We start from the raw sequence: 24,163 nt of genomic DNA, 5'->3' as shown, positions 1-24,163 counted from the left end.
CATTGTTTTACATGACCTTGGCAAAGAGCCAAAACAGAACTGGTGCAATCACACATAATAAACATACTTTACTGATTCCGACAGGGGTCTATTTTTGACATGGTTTTGACCCATGCTTCTATTTTGAAAGCATTTCAGGGATTTTAGAGACATGTCTGAACTGAGCACTACCTTTGTAAAGGATATTCAAATTGTCCTTAATAGTCTGCAAAATTAAGTTGCAAGTGGCACTATATTAGCTATGCTTTCTTTCTAAAATGTATTAACTTAATAGAGCAGCCATTCAAATTAAAGCAGTTTTCTTTTCTCACTGTCCTAAAGTATAGTCAAACTTGAGCAGGAAAATTCTCATAAGCAATCAGAATTGTGTTTATCCTTTTTTACGTGGGATAATACTCCATAATCACTTTGTGCTTAAGGAAGCTTTCTAGTCCTGAAAGGAACACTATTAAGATGGACATGAGGCATCTAAAAAGAGCTCCTGAAGTTCCATACAACCTACAAGAATATTTAAGATAGGAACAAGTGTGCAAGACTACAGAATCATGGTCATTGCATATTATACATGCAGCAAATGTAAACCTGATAACTAGTGTGAAATAATATTAAACCACACTGCAGCTGAGTTAGCAAAACTCCAAAATAAGCCAACTACTTGAAGGTATATTTGTCTTTTCTACTCTTTCCATAAAAGTAATGCTACTCGAATAAAATCAGTAAAATGGTTTGTGCCCAAGATAATAACCCAAAATTGCCAAATAAAACCATTTATAATACACCAATATCACTTAAGTGATATTTCCTGTACTTCTTTGTCAAGATCAGAATTCAAATTCAGAATTTTCCTCAAATGTGGTATTTGTAGATGCAAAGTAGCATCACAGATGACTTGTCCTGCTTTAGCTCACTAAGTCAGCAGGACCAGCTACACCAACAGACTCATGAAACCAGCCTTGGCATTAAACCAATTCCTCAGCTCAAAGTTTACAGGTAATTTAATATTTGTAAACAAAGGTGCTTCATTTGTCATACCATAATCATTATGTCGCGCTAAATCCTTCCGATCAATATAGAGGTCATGGTCTGTATCCAGCTCCCAAAATTTGCAATAGATAACATAAAAATGTTCATATGAGAAGTACTCTGTCAGCTGGTTAATATCAGGTTCCTCTTCCAATAATGCCACATTCTATTATCAGAAGGATAAACAGAACACATTGAAGAGTTTTAAAGACATTTATTTGTTGAATGATCTGACTTCTCATAACCAAGCTAATATCCAATGCTACTTCAGTGGAACAATTTTTGTTTTCAGGGACAATGCACACCATATAGTGTGACAGCAAAACTGAACACACATGGCAGAATATGAATGCACTCACAGAAGAATGAGTAGATCTGACTAACTTCTGCTACACACATTTACATGAATACAGCTCTAGATACAAAAAGTTACATAGTCTAATATATGAGAATTAATGCAACTGGGTCTTCATTACTTTTTGGAAAAGGAAGAAATGCTATTTATATTACTCCCTTAAGCCTTTAGTTAATGCAGTTTTAAAACTTCTAGAAATAACTGTCTCGCAAACTTTTAGATATTACGTACCTGCAAAAAGTTACTTTTCCTGAGCTCATTACAAGTTATTTTCCCAGACCAGGACCTATTAACAGTATAAAATATTCTCTGTATGACCTGCAAGAAAGAGACAATGGAAAAAAAACTTTAAATATGGTAATTAAATACCTGTCCAAATATTTCGCAAATATGTCTTAGTACAGCTGCATTAGAGAGCTCCATCTTTCCCCTATTTCTATTGTTTTCATTAGTTAGAACTTCTCTTGTGTCATATTATCCACTATCCAAACCATTTCTAAATCTACATCTAAACTCCTCTAGTAAGTTTTATTTCAATGCTGCAGTACAGCTATCTCACTCAGTAATGCTGCAGAATACTCATATACTATCCAAAATGTTTAGTGGCGATTTCACTACCTCAAGTCTTCCAGATCTACAGGTATAATCTAATGAATCTATTAATGTATGTTATTATTCAGATTTAAAGACCCGCATTTGCTATAAGACTGTTTTACTTCATAATTGAATTTACAGAAGTAGAATCGGGACTGTTTAAGGATCAGAGTACAGCAGATGTTGCTACTTCTGAAGTCTACAAACACAACAAATCTACAGCTGACAGAAATACTTCCCACAGGTGCAAAGAGAATGTGTTCCCCCATTTAACTTCATTCTATTTAGAAGTTCCTCGAAAAATAACCCTGTTAATAGCATTAAAAGCAGTGCATTAATCTTTTCCAAGTGAAGAACAAACAAAAAAATCTGTGCAAGAAAGATGACTAGTTCTTGTGCCATGACTAATATTGGAACCAGAAACAAATGCATCCAGTTGAGTACCCAACACTTTTGTTTAAATAAATTTTACACGTACATCAACTTGATGATCTCACAGGTCTTTTCCAAAATAATGGTTCTATGGCTATTTTGGACAACTCATGCATTCAGGATAATTTTCTTGGATTTAGTTTACAAACTAAAAACTTTAATTAAGACTTTAAAATATGTTTTTCCTGCTACTTAACTGCATTCAGTAGTCACTTCAATTAGTTTGACTTAAGACAACCAGATGTACATTTCAAGTCAGTCATTCACCACTAAACAAGAAAAAAACAAAACAAAAAACCCAGACAAAAAAAACTTAAACATATTTTGAACTACAACTACTCAACTTGTGATTGACTATACCTGCTAATTGGCAAGACTCAGTATTACACGTGTAGTGTTTCATTTGCAAGAAAGCAATTACTAACTAAAATTCCCATCCTTTTAGGAACCCCTTTCCCACAATTAATACGTCCTCCCAACAGGCTAAGCTTTTATCACTTCAGATTTTAATTGCAGTAAATCAATAGCTTAAATTAACCAAAAATTTTAAAATTACAAATAGAAGAGTAATGTACTGATGAAATTTTGAAAAAAAAGCTTAAACTGTAGAGCAGCAAGCTCCTCAGTTCTTACTTTGAACAAGAACAGCTGGTTCAATGACTCCAGACAGAAGAATAGATTATCCTGCTTCTGAAACTTAATTAACTTAATTCTAATTGTGAGTTTAGGGAAGGCCCATTTTTGGCTTATACTACAAAGCAATTTTTTCTAAAAAGGTTTTTGCCTTAGCTTTGCAACTTAATCCATCTGCATGTCATTATCTCATCTGTTATACATTTAACTGGTCTAAAAATAAAAACAAAATGGAATGTTTGGTAAAGACAACTGGGAACAGACTTAAACTGTTTTCTAAAGTCAACTGATGCAGAATATAAGCAAATTGTCAGAGAATTGCCTTTACTATTCTGCAGAGTGCTTTTTCAGAAGGGAAAAGAAATGGTACAATACAGAGACTACAATTTCAAGAACTCCTAGTTCAGGTATGCACCTAACATCCTGGCAGAATAAACACAGTATCTCATTGGTCACAGCAAACATTTTAAACTTATTTCAGCTCTATCTTGGCCATATGTAACTGACCTGACCACTAGACTGACCAATAAACCTATGCCATATCTTAGCAGACAGAACAGATTCCTTTCATGGCTTACATAACACATGCTATAGAGATGTATGTAATGTATATGCATATACACATACATATATGTAGGTATATACAAAAACCCAGCAGAAGAATGGCTCATTTGGTTTGCAACTGAAAGCATCTTTTAGATAAAACTTCTGTAGCAAGGTTAAGCTGATTGAATACAGGTATAAAATGGCTTCTTTCATCATAGGTAAAATAATCTATTAATAGCATTAATAACTTGCAGGTCAGAATTTTAGAAGACTAACAAGCTCCATTCGTCAAAGCATGGTGCAAATAATGCCAAGGTTGTGGGTTTGATCCCTACATGAACCATTCACTAAGAGATTGACTCGATCCTTGTGGGTCCCTTCCAACTCAGAATATTATGTGATTCTGTGAAAAGTTATGCCATTCTAAAATATGACAAGAAAAAGGCAGAGTGCTCCTGCCATTTCTTAATCTGCAGAATGGCATTCCACATTTTGTTGATATTTTCATACTAGTTTACTTTTTGATTTAACACCAGTTTTTTGATTAAACATCAGTTTCTGTTGAAGACTACACTATATTTTGTTAATAAAATACTTCCAGTACTAATTTATTCAATATTGCTAGACTCAGACCTACTCAAATAAGCTGTTTTTCCAAAGAAAAGTAACTGGAAATGGCAGGACTTTTTTTTTCCTACTGTTTTTCAGGACACGCAGCAACCTTTCACAATTTTAACCAGAGCAGGCTTTGATACAACCAAGAATCTATTAAGAAACAAAACAACTCACAGGCAGAAAAATTCCTTCAATCACAACTGACAAGAAAGTTCTGTGAGCTCAGGTAATCAGTATAAAAAGAAGCAAAACCTAATGCAGCAGGACATACTTGACAGGCCAGCAGGTGTCTGTAAGAAGGATATAACAAACAAAACCCAAATGCTATCAAAATAAACCTTCACAATTTAAACCTGGGTCAAAATATAAGATGGATAAAAGATGATCAATGTTGCATGTGTTTTTTGGTTGGAGAATATTTATTAAGCTAGTTTTCACAAGCACAAAGAAAGTGAACTGAATGTCATTTTGAAGAATTTTAATCTATTGAGACTTCAGTGAAATCAACTGTCTAGTCTACAGTTGAGAAAATTTAATGTCACTGATTTTTCCCTTGAAACAAATACTTCAGTCACATAACCCTGGGAAGACAGAAATGAAACTTTTCATCCGTAAGACTTTCCTTCAAAGAAAAGTCCCCACAGAGAAAAGTGGCAAGCAGCTTCAATATTATCATTATTTCACTTAATACTGAACATAATCATATTAATATAGATGTTTCATTCAAGATTTCATTTAATTAATCCCAGATTAAGATCAGGATTCTAATGAATGCAGTCTACAGCCACAATCAAGTGTTTAAGATAACAGCCTGCTCTTCATTTAATGCTCATTAACTCATCCAACACTATTACAGCTCACTGCTTCTCTTACTAATATTAAATTCAGCAATTCCTTACAAATGTTAAGAACAACTATGATGCTTAAGAAAGACTATTTCCACAAGATTGTTAGTTACATAGAAATGAAGACTGACACCCTACTCTAACTCTACTCTTCCCAAGAGACAAAGATGCTTAGACTAATCTTAATTTTGATTTTCTTAGTTAACCAAAAAATAGCTTTTCCAGATACAAATCACTTACTGTTGTAATATACCGAGAATGGAATTCAGATGCTTCTTTTAAAAATGAAAGGCCTGGATGACTATTCACCACATCCTATAAAAAAAATGGAATAACAATATCCCAAGGAGTATTCATTAGTGACCATGTAAGACAATTAGCAAGAAATAGCACACCTGCTTCCTTAACCAAAACAATTCAAATTAACTACCAAAATCATTACTGATAACTATGTTTTCAACCAAGGCTTCAGAAAAATAACACTACAAACCTTTTTAAAAATAAAATTATCTTTTAAATAAATCAGATCAACAAAAGCTTTTCTATATTATAGAAAAACGATAGGATTTTTTCCTATATTTTAGATAGGCTGAGGATTTTGACTGCTGACTGTCATAGCTTGTAATTCTGTGGCTATGATTCAGTAAAGTCAATTTAGGTTTTATTCAGACATTTCTATAGGTGGTATTTGCTGCTCTTCCAACTAAGATTTACTAGGTTTTGAATTCGTATCCCACTTCTCCTTTGCCCTCCAAAGGCCTATCCTGACTTAAACAACTTTAACTGCCTTCTGAAACACAAAAGATTCCAACACATGGGCTATTCCTAGAATCGATTCTAAATCTTACCATGGTGCTTAAAAAAGACCTCACCTTATACAAAATGATTAACTGTAAAGGAAGTCACTCACTAGCATCTTAGTGGACCATGCAAAGTCAGTTGCACTAAACATTATCAATAAACTTTAATGATGACCATGGAAAAGTATGTTTAGTTCACACAACTCTGGCCTTTGCCAGTTGTTTTTGTTGTATTCCTAGAAATAGTTTTAGCTGCAATTTACTTGTAAAAAAGGAATGAAGTCTTCTTGCACCAAGTAATTACATCCAGGGTTCATGAGAAGGTGAACAAACTTCGCAGCATCATCATAGCAGGTCTGAAGTACTCTGAAATGTAAATATTTCCATTTAATATTCTACACAGCAAATTGCTCATGCTACCTCATGCAGGCATCCTAGAGCAAGGCCTATGAAACAATATTTGTTCAAAAGTTCATTATAAATGCCAAACCATGCTCCAAGTGAACTTATCAAAGCAGTACTGTCTCTTAAATTTATGTTAAAGGAGGCAGGTACACCACATAATCGATTACATGAAAGGACAATTTAAAGTTAGAATTAGAGAAGAACTAGAAATAAAAAGCATTTTTGTCCAGAACTGGCATCTACAAGTAAGGGCCATGGTTTTAATTTCTCTTGAACTGTCAGTCATTTACCAAACACTTTAAAATCTATAAACCCTGTAAATGAAAATTTGTTTGTATTAAAGTATTATTTAATTACATTTTCCCATGTACAAGTTTGCTGACAATGGTTGATTATGGGAAAGCATTTTATTCCCCTTTACAGACAAGATCATATTCAGAGCTTTAAATATCACATTTCAATGAAAAAAATGCAGTACTTCTAAAAAAAATGTAATCTACTTACTTCCGCCACATTGCAACAAATTTATGAACTGACACGTATCCTGTTCGTTCACCTCCAGCACAATAAAACAAAGGACCTTTCCAGTAAAGTGGGCATTCACAAGCCTACAATTAAAGTATACACCAAGTCAGTTTATTGATTGCTTATCTGAGGGTTACTCTTATTTATAGATCCTTCAAAAATTTACGAGTGTTAAGAAGAATGCATTAGGGAAGAGATTTTCTAAAAAACTGTTTCTGAAACCTGCTTTACCTCCTGAAACAATCCATTTAAAACAACTGCTTTAGGCTGAAATCCAAAAGCAGGGAGCAAAACAGGGGATAACACTCAGCATTCCTAATGGACTAATGCAATGAGTCACATGTCTGTCTGTTCATGCTCCAAGCAGCTGAACAGAGTCCATCCTAAGCTTCACTCAAGAGCTGGGTATCTTAAAACTAAGCTCAAGACAGCACACTTACAGACCTTCTGAACTGGAGCAAATTGACATTTGTCTGGCTCAGAGGATGGCTCAACTCATCTGCATCCTTGCATGTGCATGGCATATGCTCCATGTAACATTAAGTAGCAGGCCAGTCTGCCCTGAGCAGCAGTATATTGCTTTATGGTACTCAACAGCTACACATTGCCAATTCCAGTGCAAACACATGCACCTGAAGTCCAAGTGTCCACAGCCAGCCAAGAGCCCAATTTGCCTAAAACTGACTCCAACTGGGAGCAGTCAGACATGCTGGCATGCCCAAGGATTGCCAAAAATACTGAATGCTGTAAGATGTGTAAGGTCACTGGAGCAAAAGTAGAATTACTTCTCATGCAATAGTTTAACTAGTACTTCAAAGAAATTTTAAAAAGTGGTTTTGAGGAATTCTGTCCTCAGACAGTATTCTTCAGGAAGATGTCTTTCATCACTGAATTGTAGGTGACCCTAAAGCCTTCCTTGCTGAGAGAGAAGGGTCTCTTCCCCACCTCCTCACTTCTATGTTGCAAGGAGCTGTGGAATCCTATCATTCAGCTTAGCAGTAAAAACGTTTTGGTGAGGCAAACCCCCAGTCCTGCTCTTGTGAGCAGTCACAGTTTCTATCTTCTAGACCCTGGACAAAGTGATAGGAACATGGATGAGAACTTGAGACTCATTACCAAGACTATGACCTCCAGTGAGATTTCAAGCATTGATTCAATATAACAAAATGGAAATGTAAGTTTATTTTAACTAGCTTATTGTATTCAAACTTACACACTTGCTGCTTTCTAAGCTAAGTATTTTGTCACTCTGCCATAACTCTAAATTAGCTCTTCAGGAATAACTTGAGAGCTACCATCTCAAGTTACCAAACCATTCTGCCTTTACCAGTGTCTTGACAACAGAGGTTCAGTAGAATGAGAAAAAATACCCCAACCTGTGTGAACATCTGAAAACAAAATGTATATTAGCAATGCTTTTGCCTTAAGTGTCTTGGTCAATATGGAATAGAGAACAACATACAATGCTGTTCTTTAGTATTCGGTTGTTTATGCAGCAAAAAAGTCGCTCAAAATTTTGGTTTAATGTTTGGTTTTTTAAATAAAGTCACTTGATACACAGTTAATGCAGAAAATTCCACATAACTGTGCTATCAGTAATGTAGAATATCATGAAATACTAATGTGTAGGAGATGGAAACACACAATACAAGAAAACCAAGCACACAGAACTCATCTTTCCTTTCTATAGGAGTACAGCACAAGAAGAAGATGGCCAGCAAGTTCTCACCTTTGCAACCTTACCCATGTCTTCTAATGTTGCCCTCTCATTTGGAAATTCAGAAAAAGTTTTCTCAATTTTGGCAATCACAGCATCTATATTCACTTTTTCCTTAGGACATCCTCGAGGAAAATAAAAAGTTGGAATGTTTTGACTATGTGATGGTGGCAAAGTTTCTTCCTTCTTTGTTTGAACCTAAATAGATAAATACACATTTGACAGTCAAGTGCCATGAAATCACACAGTTCTCCACAGATGACAAATCTCTTGGTATTCTATGTTTTAACACACCTTCAAAAAGACTTCAGATTAGAAATTGAATAAAGTGTTACAGAATAAGAGCACATCGGAAAAATTAATGAGTAGTTCCAGAAATGATCGCTTAGAAATACTTCTAGGATGTTAAACATTTAATAAAAACAACTTAAATCTTCAACATATCAAGTTTCAAGACTGATACATTGGACAGCTTCTTGGGGACATCTGAAATTACTCAGGTTCCATTATCTGTTTCAGAAAAAAAAACTTTCAACCTCTATATTGATGTTATGAAAGAATTTGCTTTTGAAACACTTCTAGTTTTACAGCTTCAAGCTTTTGAAATAAATATAATAACTTTGTTAAAAGCCACCAACCTATTAAATGAAGTTATGGTGAAGATTTTCTTTTACCCTAAAAAAAAAAAAAATCACTGATTTTATAAGGGTAGTAAACAATGCCTGCAGAGGGATTTTTTTGGGGTAAAGTAGATACAATTATGAAATAAGAGCTTAGAAATCTGTTTCTCTAGAATTGTGATACACTATATTACTAAAAAAAACCCCGAAACTACCTGTAACAAAAGAATTTTATTTAAAAACATTTAGGTTCAGTGAAGAATATACCTTGCACTCAGTTTCCAAAAAGATGTTAAATAGGACCGAGAAACAAAGATAATAGCCAAAGTAAGAACAGAGTTAGGAGACAACTCAAACTTAGCAATTAAACCAAATTAAAGTCTTTATTCCCAACACTACTATTCAAATGTAAAAACATTGCTATAGGGTGACTTGTCCTAGTGAGAAATGTATTCAAGATCCTGCATCTATAATCTCTCATTTTCAACCAGAATTGGGGGAAAATAGACCCAAAATCCCTTCAAAGCCTCTAACCCTTGTTTAACTTCTTATCACTTTTGCCAAAGTGCCTGTAAAGATACCCAGCTCTCCTACCACAAAGTCCTTCCATAGGTGAGTGGAAGAACTAGGTGCTTATAGACAACAGATTTTAATTTGCAGAGTTCGAGCCCAGGAGCCTTCATTGGAATGTAACATATGCAAAACAAAACAAAAAAACCCAAAAAACAACCTGAACTAACCTTTTCTTCTCTTCCTCTGTATTTGAGCCAGAATTTTGTCCACAGCTTTAGAATTCCCTTAACTATGCTACAAGTTTTATTTCATAGAGGAAAAAGTTACCTTGAATCTGTGACACCAGGAGTCAATGTCTGTCACTTTCTAAGAATCCTGTAAGTAACAACTTTTGATATCTTATCGTTGGTTCAGCAGTCCAATTGATGAGGCAGCTTAACATAAGAGTGCTACAGGGTATCAAAAATCCCTTCCAACTTCAGACTTCCAAAATTTTAGGAAGTATAAAGACAGAAATATTTTATCTAGGTAACATCACCACCAGCACTACAAATTATGTCTGTAATGGGGGGAACACCTTGTTTCATTCTAAAAGCCCAGCTCTACCCATCAGCACCTTACAAGAGACCTTGCAGTTACCCTACTTCCCCTTTTCCCCAGTTCCAAGAACTGCCTGGACTGACATAAGATTAGCTCAGTTGGTCAGAGCATGGTGCTAATAAACCAAGGTCATAGTGTTATTATCCCTGTACAGGTTGTTCATTTAAGAGTTGGATTTGATGCTCCCTGTGGGTCCCTTCCAATATTCCCCAGAATATTCTGTGATAACCACATTATGTGAGCTGCTCAAATGGCCATAATGCAGCAGGTGTTCCAGCTATTCAGAGGTGCCCCTTGAGGAATGCCTCATCCAAGAACAGGGAAAGTGCAAATCACAGACTACTAACATTCCTGTTGCAGATAATATCAGGTAAATCAGCATTTTAAGGAAGCTTAGTACAGACAGGCAAGGCATTCCACAGCTAGGGAAGTTAAGACCCTCAGACTGAAAAACTTCTTTTTAAAGGAAAGGTAGAAGCAGAGTGACTACCCTGGAAAAGATCCCAAGAGAAAAAGAAAAGCTATCATCAGAACCATTTGTTTATTGGATACTATATTTTTTCTGAAACCACGAATTTAGATACCTCAGTTACACAGTAAATGATTTCCATTGGTCCAGGTTAAAAGTTGTTCTTAAACACAAACGGGAATCTCAATTCAGTATTTGTAGTAAGACCTACCCAAGCACAAGTTATTTAAAATAATTATACAATAAGGGTTTTTTATTTATTTTTCATCTCATAGTCTGGAACAAGTTCACAACAGATAAAGATTATAAGAAAGAAGTTCAGCAACTGATTCAGAACTTATGACAAATATATAGTTGAAGAAAAATTATTTTTCTAAGATGAGAACATTATATTTAAACATTTGAATTCAGCATGCTTACTAGAAAATTTATATTATTTAATCTATAACAATATTCATTCAATTCTAAGACCAAATATAGACTACAAACCTGTCACAGCAAGACAAATTAACTCTCCCTATACTGAAAGATGTCTATTTTTACATGCTGGTTTCTCAAAGTTGGCAAAAGAAGGAACTATAAAAATGCTTCACTTGCATTAGCAAGTGTATCATCACTTCACAATCATTTCTGCTAGAATTATTTGGTGCCTACATATAGGCATCTGGTGAGAATACCATCTAGGGCACGAAACAAAATGCCCTTGAACATTCCTTGTGGTATCCAGCAGGCAGCTCTGAGCACAGCTCTCACTCTGCATCTGCCACGTGGATGTTCTGAGCATGCTAATGCTTCTAAAATGCCACCAGCAGCTTGGAATGGGACAATTGAATTGTGCTGTTTATGTCAGTCAACACAGGGATAGGAACTGTACCAAAGAGAGAAACATGTTATCCAAAACCATTAGCTCCAACTAATGCACTATAAAGTTGATATTACATCTCCTCCCTCTTCTCACCTTCCTGAGAAGGGACAAAGATTCTTCTCTCAGTCTGAATTCCAATAACGAAAAGGCTCCTTGTACAACTGAGGCTGCTCTGCTGAATATGCTCTAATGAAGGAATGTGTGATATTGAAAGGGCTCTAAAAACTTCACTATTTTTTGCTCAGGTGCTAGTTACTTCTGTAGAGGCACATATTGCATAGCTGATGAAGGAGTCAGTTCTGTTATTTCAGGACAATCAAAATGCACTAACTGTGTGAGAACAGGCTGTTGTAAAATTAATTATAATTTTAACTGGGGAATTCCTTCATTAACAAGAACTGCCGGAAGTCTGCGAAGATCAAATATTTGACTGGAAAATCTCCAGGAACAGTTCATTAATGTTTTTGCACAACTACTCCATTTCAGTGGTCAATTTAACATTTAGAAAGTGATCTACATTTTCCCATGGTTTTAAGTTAAACCCTTTAAAACTTGCACCAGTAAGCTAAACTCAAAAAAAGACTAGTTTGGTCAGTGAAAATTTTTCCTGCAACTTGCTGAGAAAGAGTATCAACAACAGCATGCTTGGAATTAAGGAAAACAGCTGTATAACCTTGTAAATAACTCAGATAGATGTGTGCTGCAGTGTGAGGACTGAAAGGAACATTAACCTTTGCAATAAGTATATACAAAGCCCAGGATTTGTAAGTGTATTGCAAAGTTGCCATTGCAGTTTAGGTTTTATATAACAGATAGGAAGTGAGGATTCCTTGAAAACTTCTTGTTTGAAGTAATGTAAATAAACCTCTATAAGATGTTTGTCTATAGAATTCAAGAAAACCTTTAATACACAACCATTTTTCATTCTTGACATACAGAATCGTAAGGATTGTCCACAGCTACCCAACACTCACTTGCCTTGATTTTTACAGCAGAGGAAATGGAAGTTTTTATCCCATTGAGGTCACTGTTCTAAGGGCAAAACTTCTAATATTAATTTTGCAACTTTCCAGATCCTTTCCCAACCATTCTTTTGGCAGCTGTTTATAGTAATGGCATACAATCAGTATTGTAATTACAACACAGTAATATATTAGTATATACCAGAGAACGTGGATACACCATATTCCAAAGAGAGAAATGAATTCTTCAAGCTAGACAGTCTTGTTACATCTAGCACCTGATAGCTGTATTCAGCACTTAACTTTGTTATAAGCAAAAAATAAAGACAGTGGGAATTTTAAAAGGGTGGGCTTTTTCTTCTCTCTTAACTGTAAGAGCTGATGCTATGATACTATCATTCAACTAGAAGATGTATTTCTGAAATAACAAGAAGGGAGGACTTGTTCCCAGATATTTTAATAACGTATGCTCTAATGTCTTGATCTAACACTTGCGTGTAGCAACTGTCAAACAGAAATACTGAGCTCCATGAAGGGGTTGAATATGTGGAATCAAATGCAAATGAGTAAAACCTCACTTATAAAGCACTTGCTGGAAAAGGAAGCAAGGTAAATACATTTGTGAATGTAATACTCTTTTAGACATCTTTGAAATTAAGACATGAACTTGGGTTGGAAAGCACATTTAGTTCCAACCCCTCCTGCTGTGAGCAGGGATGCCACCCACTAGATCAGGTTGCTCAGGGTCCCATTCAACCTGGTCTTGAACACTTCCAGGGATGGTGGATCCACAACTTCTCTGGACTGCCTGTACCAGTGCCTCGCCACTCTCATAGTAAAGAATTTTTCTTCTCTTAGTTTAAAACTGTTCCCCCTTGTCCTATCATTATCTGAATTGAACTGATCGGTATTTACATTGTTTTGACAGGACTACAGAATAAGGTAACTTCATTCAGAAATACTGATGACACCAACATTTTTTTCTGCCTGTTTTTCTGAACAAAGCCCAGCCCTATACATTTAAAAATATTTACAGAGTTTGCAGTCAGCTCTTGCTGTAGTATTTGACAGGAATTTCCATGATAATGTCCACACTAGAGAAAAGTCATTGGAATGCATACAACAGGGTTAAAAAAGGATGCCAAAAAATTCTGCCTCACATTTAAGCCCAACTTCACATTAGAATTTTACTAAGAGATGCACCACCATCTCCCCCACTAAAAAAAAAAAAAAGGCATTAAATACTGAAAATACTACAAATAGATTTTTGCCTATCAAACAGATAAAAGTCTGGTTAAAATTCCTTAGTAGTTTTTAATTAACTTAAAAAATGTCTGTTGCAATATTGTTTACAATGTGCAATACATCAGTTAACCTAGTTCTTCAATAGAATACATCTTCTATTCTTATATGTTCTACTTTATGCTAAACTTACCCGGATGACCAAAGTGTGTAATAAGCTAAGAGGATTTTCTGCAGAGATATGCTATTCAGCCTTTTAAATCCTAACATCCATGTAACCACCCACATATAAAGCTCATCAACCACCTAACAATGAAAATAGAAATTCCCTGACACTCAAAAGAAAATGGAAGCCAATATGGAGATTCAAAGGGTAACATTATTTGTTTGTATGAGTCTTTCCTATATTAAATTCAGTGAGTACTTATGAATACAAGCTGTGTTACAGCTGATCAATTAAACAGTAATTGCGAATGTAATAAATTGTTATCAGTAAGCAAGCTAACAAGGAATCCCTGACCAGCTTTAGCATCCCTCTGCTCTGTTAGTGCTCTCAATCTGACCAATAAAATCACAGAAATGTTTCTTTCTGAACTTACTATCTAATTGACTACAAAGTGAAAATCAACATTTTCCTCTAGATAAACAATTGATATTATCAGTAGTTTTATGGAATTTAAATATCGAAAATATCATATAAAAGACTTGCACTACTATTATTTAGAAAAGGGTTCATTCTCATTTGGAGGAAAGACAACAGTTTTGAAAAACCTGTTCTAACACATCAGATACTTTAACATGCTGAAGTGTCTTCAAAAATCTGTTTCAGGATAGATAAACTAAGGTTACTACCAGAACTTCCCTCAGAAGAAGCCCAGAGAAACATGTCAACTGTAATATAAGTGCTCTTGACCTTGTAGTAGATATTTACATTTACAATTACAGTTGAAGTGTGATGATTTTTTTTTTATGTCTGTGTCATCCTCATTAGCAGCTTTCCAGCCAAACTAATGAGATTTTTTACTGCAAGAGTTCACTGATTGTACTACTTTCCATTCAGCTTGATGCACTAAACAGTATTTTTTCCTCTGTGAAAAATGATCCTTGGACAACTTAAAAGTGAAAACTTCTGGGTTCTTCCCCTCATCAAGTTCTATTACTCTAACATAAAATGATTGCACTGCAATTCAGCTTGAAAACAGTAAGTTAATCTGAAATCTTAATAACAAAATTTTACAGCATGGCATAAGGTAAGCTACACCACAGCACACCTGCATCTTCCCCTTCTCCCATGCCTACATAGAATTTACTTGCTAGTGACAGTGAAGCAATATGGAGATTTGCCTCAGGTCACCAAGACAGCTAAAGAGTAAAATTAAAACTCCCTATTTGTCTTTGTCCAATCTTACACAGTTAGAAGCAACATGGTTCTACATAAGGAATATCAGGGAGTACTGTGGCAGTATTGTTTAAAATCAGATTACATTAGGCTTAAAACCATGCTAAGATTGTGATTTGTTTCGCATAGCTTAGTCAGAAATATAAAACATGATCAAACCCTGAGAGATACCTACAGAGAATGAACCCATGCTAAACCAGTCATCAGGGTATATACGTAAAAGTTTCCTCTGGCAACAAACATATTAGTCCCAGTTGTTTCCTTCTATCCTGGTCTTCAGCTTGCTATCCTTCAGTCACTGTCTGGCAGCTGTTTTCAGATGGGCTATAGAGACTAATTTTATCATACATGCTCCTCTTTCCTTCCACAGTAAGAGATAAACATCCATTAATTTTAACCCTCCTGCAGTTTTACACTAGCTTACTTTTGCTGTTAGCCTTACCTCTGAAAATTTCATTCATTTAGTTAGGTCTGTTGTCAATAAAAATTAATACACTTTCCCATAAAGTTCTAGCAATGTGCCATTAGAAGAAAAAAGATACTTTAACCTACACTGTTTCCAATTTCATACATGTGACCTGAGTTAATGCACAGGAGCAGGGTTCAGCAATTCTCCCAGTGCAGTCATGTTCCAGTTAGCAATACTGTGTTCAAATTCTTACCAGAAAAATATAGTGGGAGTCTCCTTCCTGCTTACCAGATTGTGCACTCATCTCAGTTTTAAATAAATGGACTATCATTCTTATCTCACTTATGCATATTCTTGGCCATTTACTCTCAAATCTATTTCTGTAAAAAAGTACATGGTAATCTGGTCTTGTGTTCAATGCAAATCTTAATCCTCAATGCTAAATCAACTCTACTCTAGAGACAAAGCCTGCTCTGTCTCATTTTGGGATCACTGACATATTACAGCATGTAACAATTCCATAAGCAAATCAAAAGAGATTCAGCAATGTTTAGAGCAGTCAGAAGTAACATAAGGAAGGATCCTAGGTAACAGCAAAAATGAAGTCTAAAGAAGACCCCAACTTCTGATTCTGAGGTAAAACAAATGAAATGTGTTTTTTTAAGCTGTTTGCAATATGAAGCTAATTTCTCCCCTTATTTTAAGTCTTAAGACATCAGAGTAAGTAGTAATACTCTTAATTTTGTGATAGCCTGTGGGAAGAAGCACCTCATCCAGTTTGAATGAAATTGCTGTGCTAAGGGCCACCACTGGATAGTTCTTGAAAGTCTTACTATAAGGCACAAAGTATGGTGCAACTATCATTAACACTTTTCCCCTTTAATTTAACCAAGCCAAATTGAAATAGCCAAAATGACCCTCAAGAAAAAGCCACTGAAGTATCAGCACGACAGCAGAGCATGCAAAACTTTGGACCATCTACACAAACCTATCTGTGAAAGCATGTTAATTCTAATGTAGGAGGAGACAGTAGGCAGTGGCATCCAGCAAAAGCTTCCACCTGAAACTATGAAATGCATTCCATACATACCATCTTGGGTATTGAATTTAAAACTACATTCAACTGAAAGCACTTGTGAATGGCCACTGCAGGCAAGTCATATCACATACACACAAACAAAAGTAGCACTGGGAAACTTTCAAATGGTCAAAATCTGATTTTCACTTGTTAGTAAAGGTTGAGGTAAACGGGCGTTTTTCTGCATGATACCTAACCATTATAGTACACACGTATCAATCTCCTCCCTTTCAGTACTATATATGCTGCACTAACAGAGATCTCACTCAAGGTCTCCTACAACTCTGATTTCGGAAATACTGGAATTCTCCCAGTATTTGCAGCTTGGTAGAACCGACATATATAAATAATGCAGTCCCGCTGGGAACTGGAAGATGCTACTGCAAAAGCAGTATTGCTGTAGAACACCTCCAAACATGGCTGCACACTTTTTTCTTTGTACAGTCACATAGAGCTTCAATATCAAAAGTATGCAGTTTGAAGAGCTTATTGATGTACTCAGAAAACACCTGGGTGGGGACCAAATCATAGTTACCTGTGCCCCCTAAAGCCATGAACACAATACCTTTCCATATCACATCCACATCCATTGGTAACTTGCTTTATTTGCTGACAAAACTTTTATAAAAGGCTTCTAGAGCGAGGCTTCTTCTGAGAGTTTGTCACCACTGGTATGAATACATTTTTAAAATCTCTTTCACATGCCCTACTAATTTAAAAATGGAAAAGGGTACACAATATAAAATGGAAGAAAGCAAAATTCTTCAGAAAATCTATCCCGTGAAAGATAATTTCTTCTACATTTTATGATAAGACAAAAGTAGTGGAAAAATATTAGTCACTGCTAGCTAGTATGACTGCTAGTGCCGTGAGTTGCTGTCAAACAGGCTACAGTTTATGAATTATGTCAAATTAAGTATTCCAGTCACTAATATATGCTGTTTGTCTTATAGTTGCAGCTTCCTCAGAAAATACTCTGATCACAGGTTAAATCCGTTCTTCTATTCCTTTCCAGTATATTCTGTTGCCCAACTGTTTCCAGGGCACAAGCTGGTAAGTTCCTCCTAGTACATGATTATTTAGATTGTACACAGCCACGGGACTGACAAGTACACCCAAGGCAATTCTAACATTTGTCTACAGAAAACAGCCCTTGTCAGGACAGGCTATCAGTTCAACATCAAAAGTATCACATACAGCTAAGACAGACATCCACTTAAACCCCACGATAGCTTTTTATTCTTACGTGTTTACAACAAAGCAAGTTTCAGTCACTAGATGCAATTGACTTCAAGAAGAATCCTCTCAAACAAGAAATGCCACCAAGTTCAGCCTTGTTGCAGAGCTGCAAAGTCAACAGCTGGAGCATGTATTCTGTCAACTGCTTGTCTGATGATGCCCTGAAAAATTCTGATTTGGACAACTGTGAACACAATCTCCTATCCCTCTTGCCCTGTAAAATTTGAAGGATATTTTATATGAAGATGTGCTGGACTGTTTCAGGCTGTCTACACTACCACCAACAGTCATACAACATCTACTATTAGTAGTGTTAATTTACATGAAGAAAAAAATAGTGAATCTTTTATTTCAACAGAAAAATAAGTACCTCTGAACTCTTCAGTGTATAAATTGCTTCATCACAAAACTAAGCTGCAGAAGGAACTGACATCTAGACTTTTAAATCACACATGCAAGTAAGCTGTAACAAACTTTTGCCATATTAGTTTTTCTATAGAACCAGTACACATTTTCTGTAATAATAATAATTAAAAAAAAATAGATTTATCATCAGACATGAGCTGAGGTAAAGAAGCTGCTATCACAAGCAGCCAATACATTTTATGTTTGAACCAGGAGTCTCCATTACAGAAGTGGTAAAAATCTACCAGCTTGCTTACAGTTTCTTTTTAAGAGACTACAGCTTAAAACCTGGCAATCTACTAGCACTGAACCATTTATAGAAAACCTCATCTTAACTAGTAAGTCTCAGTAGGCAGCCTATATATTTTCATTCTGTTTTAAACACTGGCATGTGCTTTGGAAAACTGGCATTATATCAGCAAGCTAGCACCAAGCGTACCTATTAGCTACAGCCAGAATGAGATTTGTATTCCATCTCTGGCCCTCTCAGCAAACACTTGTGTTCTTTAATAAGGCATTTGTGTGCCTGATGTAAAAGTATTATGTAAAAATGAATATTGAGTCCTCCCCCTGTGGTGTTAAAAGGTCTACAAATTATGTTAAATTAGAAAACTGATGTTAACAGGAAAGCTCTCGTGCCCGAAGCCTCTAATTGTTACACAACCTTCTTCTGAGACTATAGCTGTAAACCCAACAGCCTCAATTAAATTTTTTGAAAGTAGTTTTGCCTCAGAAATGAGACTGTTATCTTCATGACTAAAAGAATCACTGTGTGCACTACATCACAAATATACACCAGCCCAGCACACATTAGTACCTACAGACTCTGTATTCACTGCTGTCTTGAATATGCCACAAGCATTTATGTAGCATTTTGGTAACAAAGCAATGGAAAAATGATCAAGAGGCACTAAAGTCTAAAGTTACTTCACTCAGAAGGCAAGCTAATCTCGTGAGGTACTGCAGAAGCTGAAGAAATAGTTCTCATACAGCTGACATAAATAGCATGTGTAAGCAGCATTTAGTATCATTAACAGGTGGTCATGAAACACATAGCTCTCCATTTTCACACTGAGATGTGACGCACACAACTACACCAAGGAATCACCCAGTAGGCACAGCAATAAAGGTATAATTCATTAAAAGTATAAAAAAATATGCTAGCACAGGTCTGTCATTAACAACGAGAAGATTAATTAAAAACTTAGGCCAGACTTTTTTTTAGCTCCTTTTAAAAAAATCATTACATTCAACATGAATTTATTTGACTTTTTGCAAAGTCTAGTTTTAAAGTTAGATCTCCACAGTTTTGTAAGGTGATGTGGCCTCTAAGTAGCAAAAAATACCCATTTTCCTAGTTTAGCTAACACTGAGTTACAAATGTATAAGCATGTCGGTGTATACACATGTATTTTATTCCAAATTTGTTTCAAACTTCAGGTATATTTTCCTCATATAGCAGGCATAATGGTGCTCCTGATATTCCAGCTCTAACAGGTAGGGATGTCACCAGATGTTGGCTAAAACACAGTACTCAGCCTTTCAGTTCACATCTTTAAATTGCCAATACAATTGTCAAGGTGATAGTTTCTTCTCCCTCGAAAGTTCCAGATAAATTGACAAGCAAGGTGGACACAGCGACTCTTCAAGTGCTGCATTCCCAGTTCAATATATCCCATAGGTGTCAGATACTTAAGAAACATCTTGGTCTTAGAATCAAGATCAGAATAAGATGGACTGAAGTTTTCCTTCATTTTATGCAGATACCTACTAAGAAATTTAGCTCCCCAAGGTAATAGAGAACATTCAACAATTATGTATTGTTTTATCTATCTTTTGAGAAATAGATCTTTCCATAAAGCCCTCCTTTTCTCAAGTTTTTTTCAGTTTTCATCAATAAATGAAAACTGAGGAACTGCCTATTCTACCACTTTCCAGAACAACCCACTTCACTACTGGTGGTCTATTTAAAGATTTTCAAGAAATTTGATGTGCTATGCTCTAATGACCACCCCTTCTAAACCACAGGGGATTACCTACACAGATTATTTACTCACATGGCCCTATATGAAAAGCCACTGCCTCAGAATTCTTGGAACCTGTAGAAGACTCAGTCATTCCAACCCGCCTCAGAGCAGATTCTGAGCCACATGTTATTTCACCATCCACCACCATTACTCATTTTTATTTTAAGATGCTAGTTTTAATAGCACAAACCTCTTAGAAAGAATCTATAATTTGTTCAACAAATTATAAAATTAGAGGATTGCAGCAGAAATATGGAAGAAGAGATTGGCTTCCATTTTGGCTTGACTGTAGCATTCTGATTTTTCATCATATTCATGAACTGTTAAGTATGAAAGTCTATACAGTGGAACGGGAGGTTGTAAACTCCAACCGCAACAAAGCTTACCAACTGAAATGATAAAATTAGACTGCTTAGAGATTTTGTAGAATAACTTGAAACAAAACTTTAACATGAAATTTCTTCAATGACTATGTAGCTGATAAATAGATGTTCTTTGAAAAGCACTTAACCTATGAGGATAAGTTGTAATTAACATTAACATAAAATGTCAGGTAAAGAATATCCATCTTCTGTATCAACAGTTACTAGCACCCATATTTAGTTTCTGATGATATTTCCAAAAGGTCTCCTTAAAATCATGACGTCTAAGCAAACCACCACCTAAAAAAACCCCACTTCATATAAAATATTTTATATCAAACTGAGCAATGACAGACTTCATATTCGAGTTTTATACTCCTATTAATTCTGCTTTGCCCAAATATTTTTGTAATCTAATTAAGTCATTTATCGTACATTATTCTACAGTTGCCATTTACCCAGGAAGTGGAAGACTGGTTAAAAATGAAAAATATTTGCTCATTGTCTCCACTCTAAGTTTATAGCCAGCAGCATCCTAAAACAGAAAAAAAAAACCCCTACAGATTGGACAACCTGTTTTGTAAAGCAGTTAGTAGCTTGGAGGTATGCTTAACCATACTACACTGAGATGTTTTCTAGGTCAACATAAAAAGGCCCTGTAGAAGTACAAGCGATCCAACTATTGCTCGATGAAAGCCAGATCAAGTTAAGGGGCACCACACAAGGTAATGCTGTGTTTGTTTACAACAGGATGCCATGACTAGACTAAACTTGCCTCCTCCTCTGAGGTGCCTTAGTATTAACTGCTACCACTACTTTTGGGCAATTAAGATAGCATTTTCTATTTTTGCTGTCTCTAGTCAATAAGTTCTTTTCTCTGTCTCCAGTTTAGCACAGAAGACAAGTCAAAAATCCTTTCACTCACATGTCTATGCTGAATGGTATAAACCAGCACAGTCAACACTGGCACTCTGCTTTGCACAAAGGAATAAACATTGCTTACAAAGATCACTTGAAACAATTTTAAAATAATCATATAGAAGACAGAAGGCTAGTACATTCTTAGGGTCATAGGGCTCTACGTCCCTCTCTTGAAGGTCACCTGAAAGGGACACTAGTGTACTGAATTCAAAATTAAGTTGCAGGCTATATTTAGAATAAATAACAAAGGCAGAAATTCTAAGTTAATGTATTTTTTTTCAACTGCTAAACTTTACTAAATTAAAAAAGTGAAAAAAAATTCACACATGCCTTCACTGACACACCTTTAGTATATGAATTAGAAGTGAGGGTGAGGTAAGGTCAAAGTGAAGGCTTTTAGATACCACCATACGTCTTAAAGGATATTCAAAGAAATACAATTTCAGTTTCTCAAAGAAAAAAATTTGTACACTTTCTCACTCCAAGAGACAACAAGTCTCTGAACATTTACTCTATAAGTAGTTTTCCTCCTGATTTTACTTTTCAAATATTTCTGTTTTCAATTTTAAGCACACTTTAAAATTGTAGCTTTAACTCGCTGCTACAAAACCGCAGAAGTACACGTGCGAAACAAGCAACAATTGATTGCATCCAAATAAAATGTTATTTTAAACATTCTTAAGGAATTCAGGATCATCATGCAAGTATGAAAGCACTTTTTACCATGTTATGTTTGAACTAGTAAAGTTACAGCCTATTTCAGTATATTTATATGCCCAGTTCTGGTAAGAGGTAAATTAAACCCGCTAGGGAAATGCATGTAGATTACAATTATGGAGATTAAGGAAAACAGTCTTTACAAGTCTAATAGCATTAAATGCACCAAGTTTCCACGGCATATACCTCTGAGCAAACATCGTAGTTTAGCTATGCTATATGCTCCAACAAACTCTCAATAGTCCTTTAAAACATAGAAGAAATCAGCATATATGGAACAGACTACCAAAACCCTGCTAGTTTAGTAACAGCTTCCATGTATTGTCTGCAGTTTGAGTGGCTGTGAAGGTACAATTGACAACAATAACTTAATTGTATAAGAACAGAAAGACAAACCTGAACCTGCTGAAAAGCTTTCAGTCTCTTCTTGAATCTCGAAGGTAAAACAAAATCACATCCTCGAGCTAGCAATGCCAACTCCTTTCTTAGATCAGGATCTTGTCGCAAAGAAATCTCCTTTATCCTCATGCTTTCGGATTTCATATAATGTCTCTGTGTGCCAGTCCAGGCACTTGAGTCCCAGTAAATAGCAGAGCTGTTGTATTATCACACAGTGCCACTTAAAGCAGCAGCTGCGCCCGAGTTCTGTGATATTATAAGAGTCAGCTCAACTTCACCCGCTCCATACATTAAAGGGAACTTGGCTGGAAATGCAAAAACAGATTGGGAAGTCACTTTTGGGGGCCTGCCCTTTCATCCAGGCATTCCAAAGTCTAAATGGGACAGTATGGAAAATGAAAACCGTGTTTGGAGGAGCATCTATAAAAGCAGCTTCCAATTTTAAAAAAGGCAAGCCCTACAGGAATGCAGAGAGGCCAGTCGTGGTTATTTTCTAGCTTCCTCCTCCTCCCATCCCCCTCAGCTTTCCCTTCTGTCACAAAACACTCACTGTCTAGCTTCAATGAAGAACCTCACTGAAGGATAAAGTTTATTACACAGCAATTAATTCCTTTTAAACTCTTTTGTCGTTTAGTGGGAACCCTTTTACACTGGGAAAATAAAGGCAATGACAGAAAAACCTTTAAGACAGGCTTTCAGAACGGCTCACATAATCAATAATTTTTTTACATTAATCTAAGTTACTGTATTTCAAGAATCTAAAAATTTAAATATTAAGATGGAAAGCCATAGCAGAAATGACACTAATGTTATCACATGGAAACTCTGCTTTAAATCATATGTTACCAAAAGGTTACGTTAGAAATATAAATGATGTCACAAAATTTGAAAAAAATTGTCAAGATACTTCTTTTCTTAAATGTTTTTTTAAACATTAACATCTATATACTAGATTGCATACCTGTCACATTTCACTAGCATTAAAGTTAGACTCCATTACCACTCTGTTTTCAGTGTACTGAATCTCAAATAAATTATATGGGGGTGGTGTTTTAGTACACATCAAGTAAGTTTTAGTACAAGTTTTAGTACACATCAATATTCTTCATGGAAACAAATCAGAAGCTTCTGTAAAAACTGAAGTGATCTTCAGTTCCTTCTCTTTTACAGTTTTAGGTACATTAACTAATAACTAGTGAAGTTTCCACATTTTAAATGGATATACCTTTATCATAGGAATCTATAGGAAATGCTGCTATTTTGATGGAATATTTTTTCAGATATCACCATTACAGTAATGAGTATGGCAACTCTTACTATTGCAAGCTGTGAACACTGTTAGCATCTCCAAATTGTCTTAAGATAGAGGTGTTAGCTATTTATTATCTGCACCTTGTCATGCACAAGTTTAGTTACTAACAGAGTAAAAGGAAAGACCTGGCCAAT

General features: G+C 35.6%; 1 protein-coding gene across 2 annotated transcripts in view; it reads right to left on the bottom strand.

The window, feature by feature from the left end:
- The window catches only part of PPP2R3B (protein phosphatase 2 regulatory subunit B''beta), a 45,227-nt gene that overhangs the window by 7,890 nt on the left and 13,174 nt on the right, over window positions 1–24,163 (bottom strand). Inside the window, exons 1-7 of one of the 2 annotated variants that reach the window (XM_088159929.1) lie at window positions 22,715–23,213; window positions 8,503–8,688; window positions 6,753–6,856; window positions 6,107–6,209; window positions 5,284–5,358; window positions 1,610–1,696; window positions 1,033–1,189 (exon numbers count right to left, since the gene is read on the bottom strand). In XM_088159929.1, coding sequence (XP_088016055.1) covers window positions 1,033–1,189; window positions 1,610–1,696; window positions 5,284–5,358; window positions 6,107–6,209; window positions 6,753–6,856; window positions 8,503–8,688; window positions 22,715–22,861 — 859 coding nt within the window. In that variant the 5' untranslated portion in view covers window positions 22,862–23,213. Of the gene's footprint in view, window positions 1–1,032; window positions 1,190–1,609; window positions 1,697–5,283; window positions 5,359–6,106; window positions 6,210–6,752; window positions 6,857–8,502; window positions 8,689–22,714; window positions 23,214–24,163 lie in introns of those variants that run through there. The other variant, XM_014892278.2, reaches the window with a different exon arrangement.

The sequence above is a fragment of the Sturnus vulgaris genome, chromosome 2, assembly GCF_052056855.1.
Source record: "Sturnus vulgaris isolate bStuVul1 chromosome 2, bStuVul1.hap1, whole genome shotgun sequence".
Lineage (NCBI taxonomy): Eukaryota > Metazoa > Chordata > Aves > Passeriformes > Sturnidae > Sturnus > Sturnus vulgaris.
This window is presented reverse-complemented; position numbering and strand designations above follow the sequence as displayed.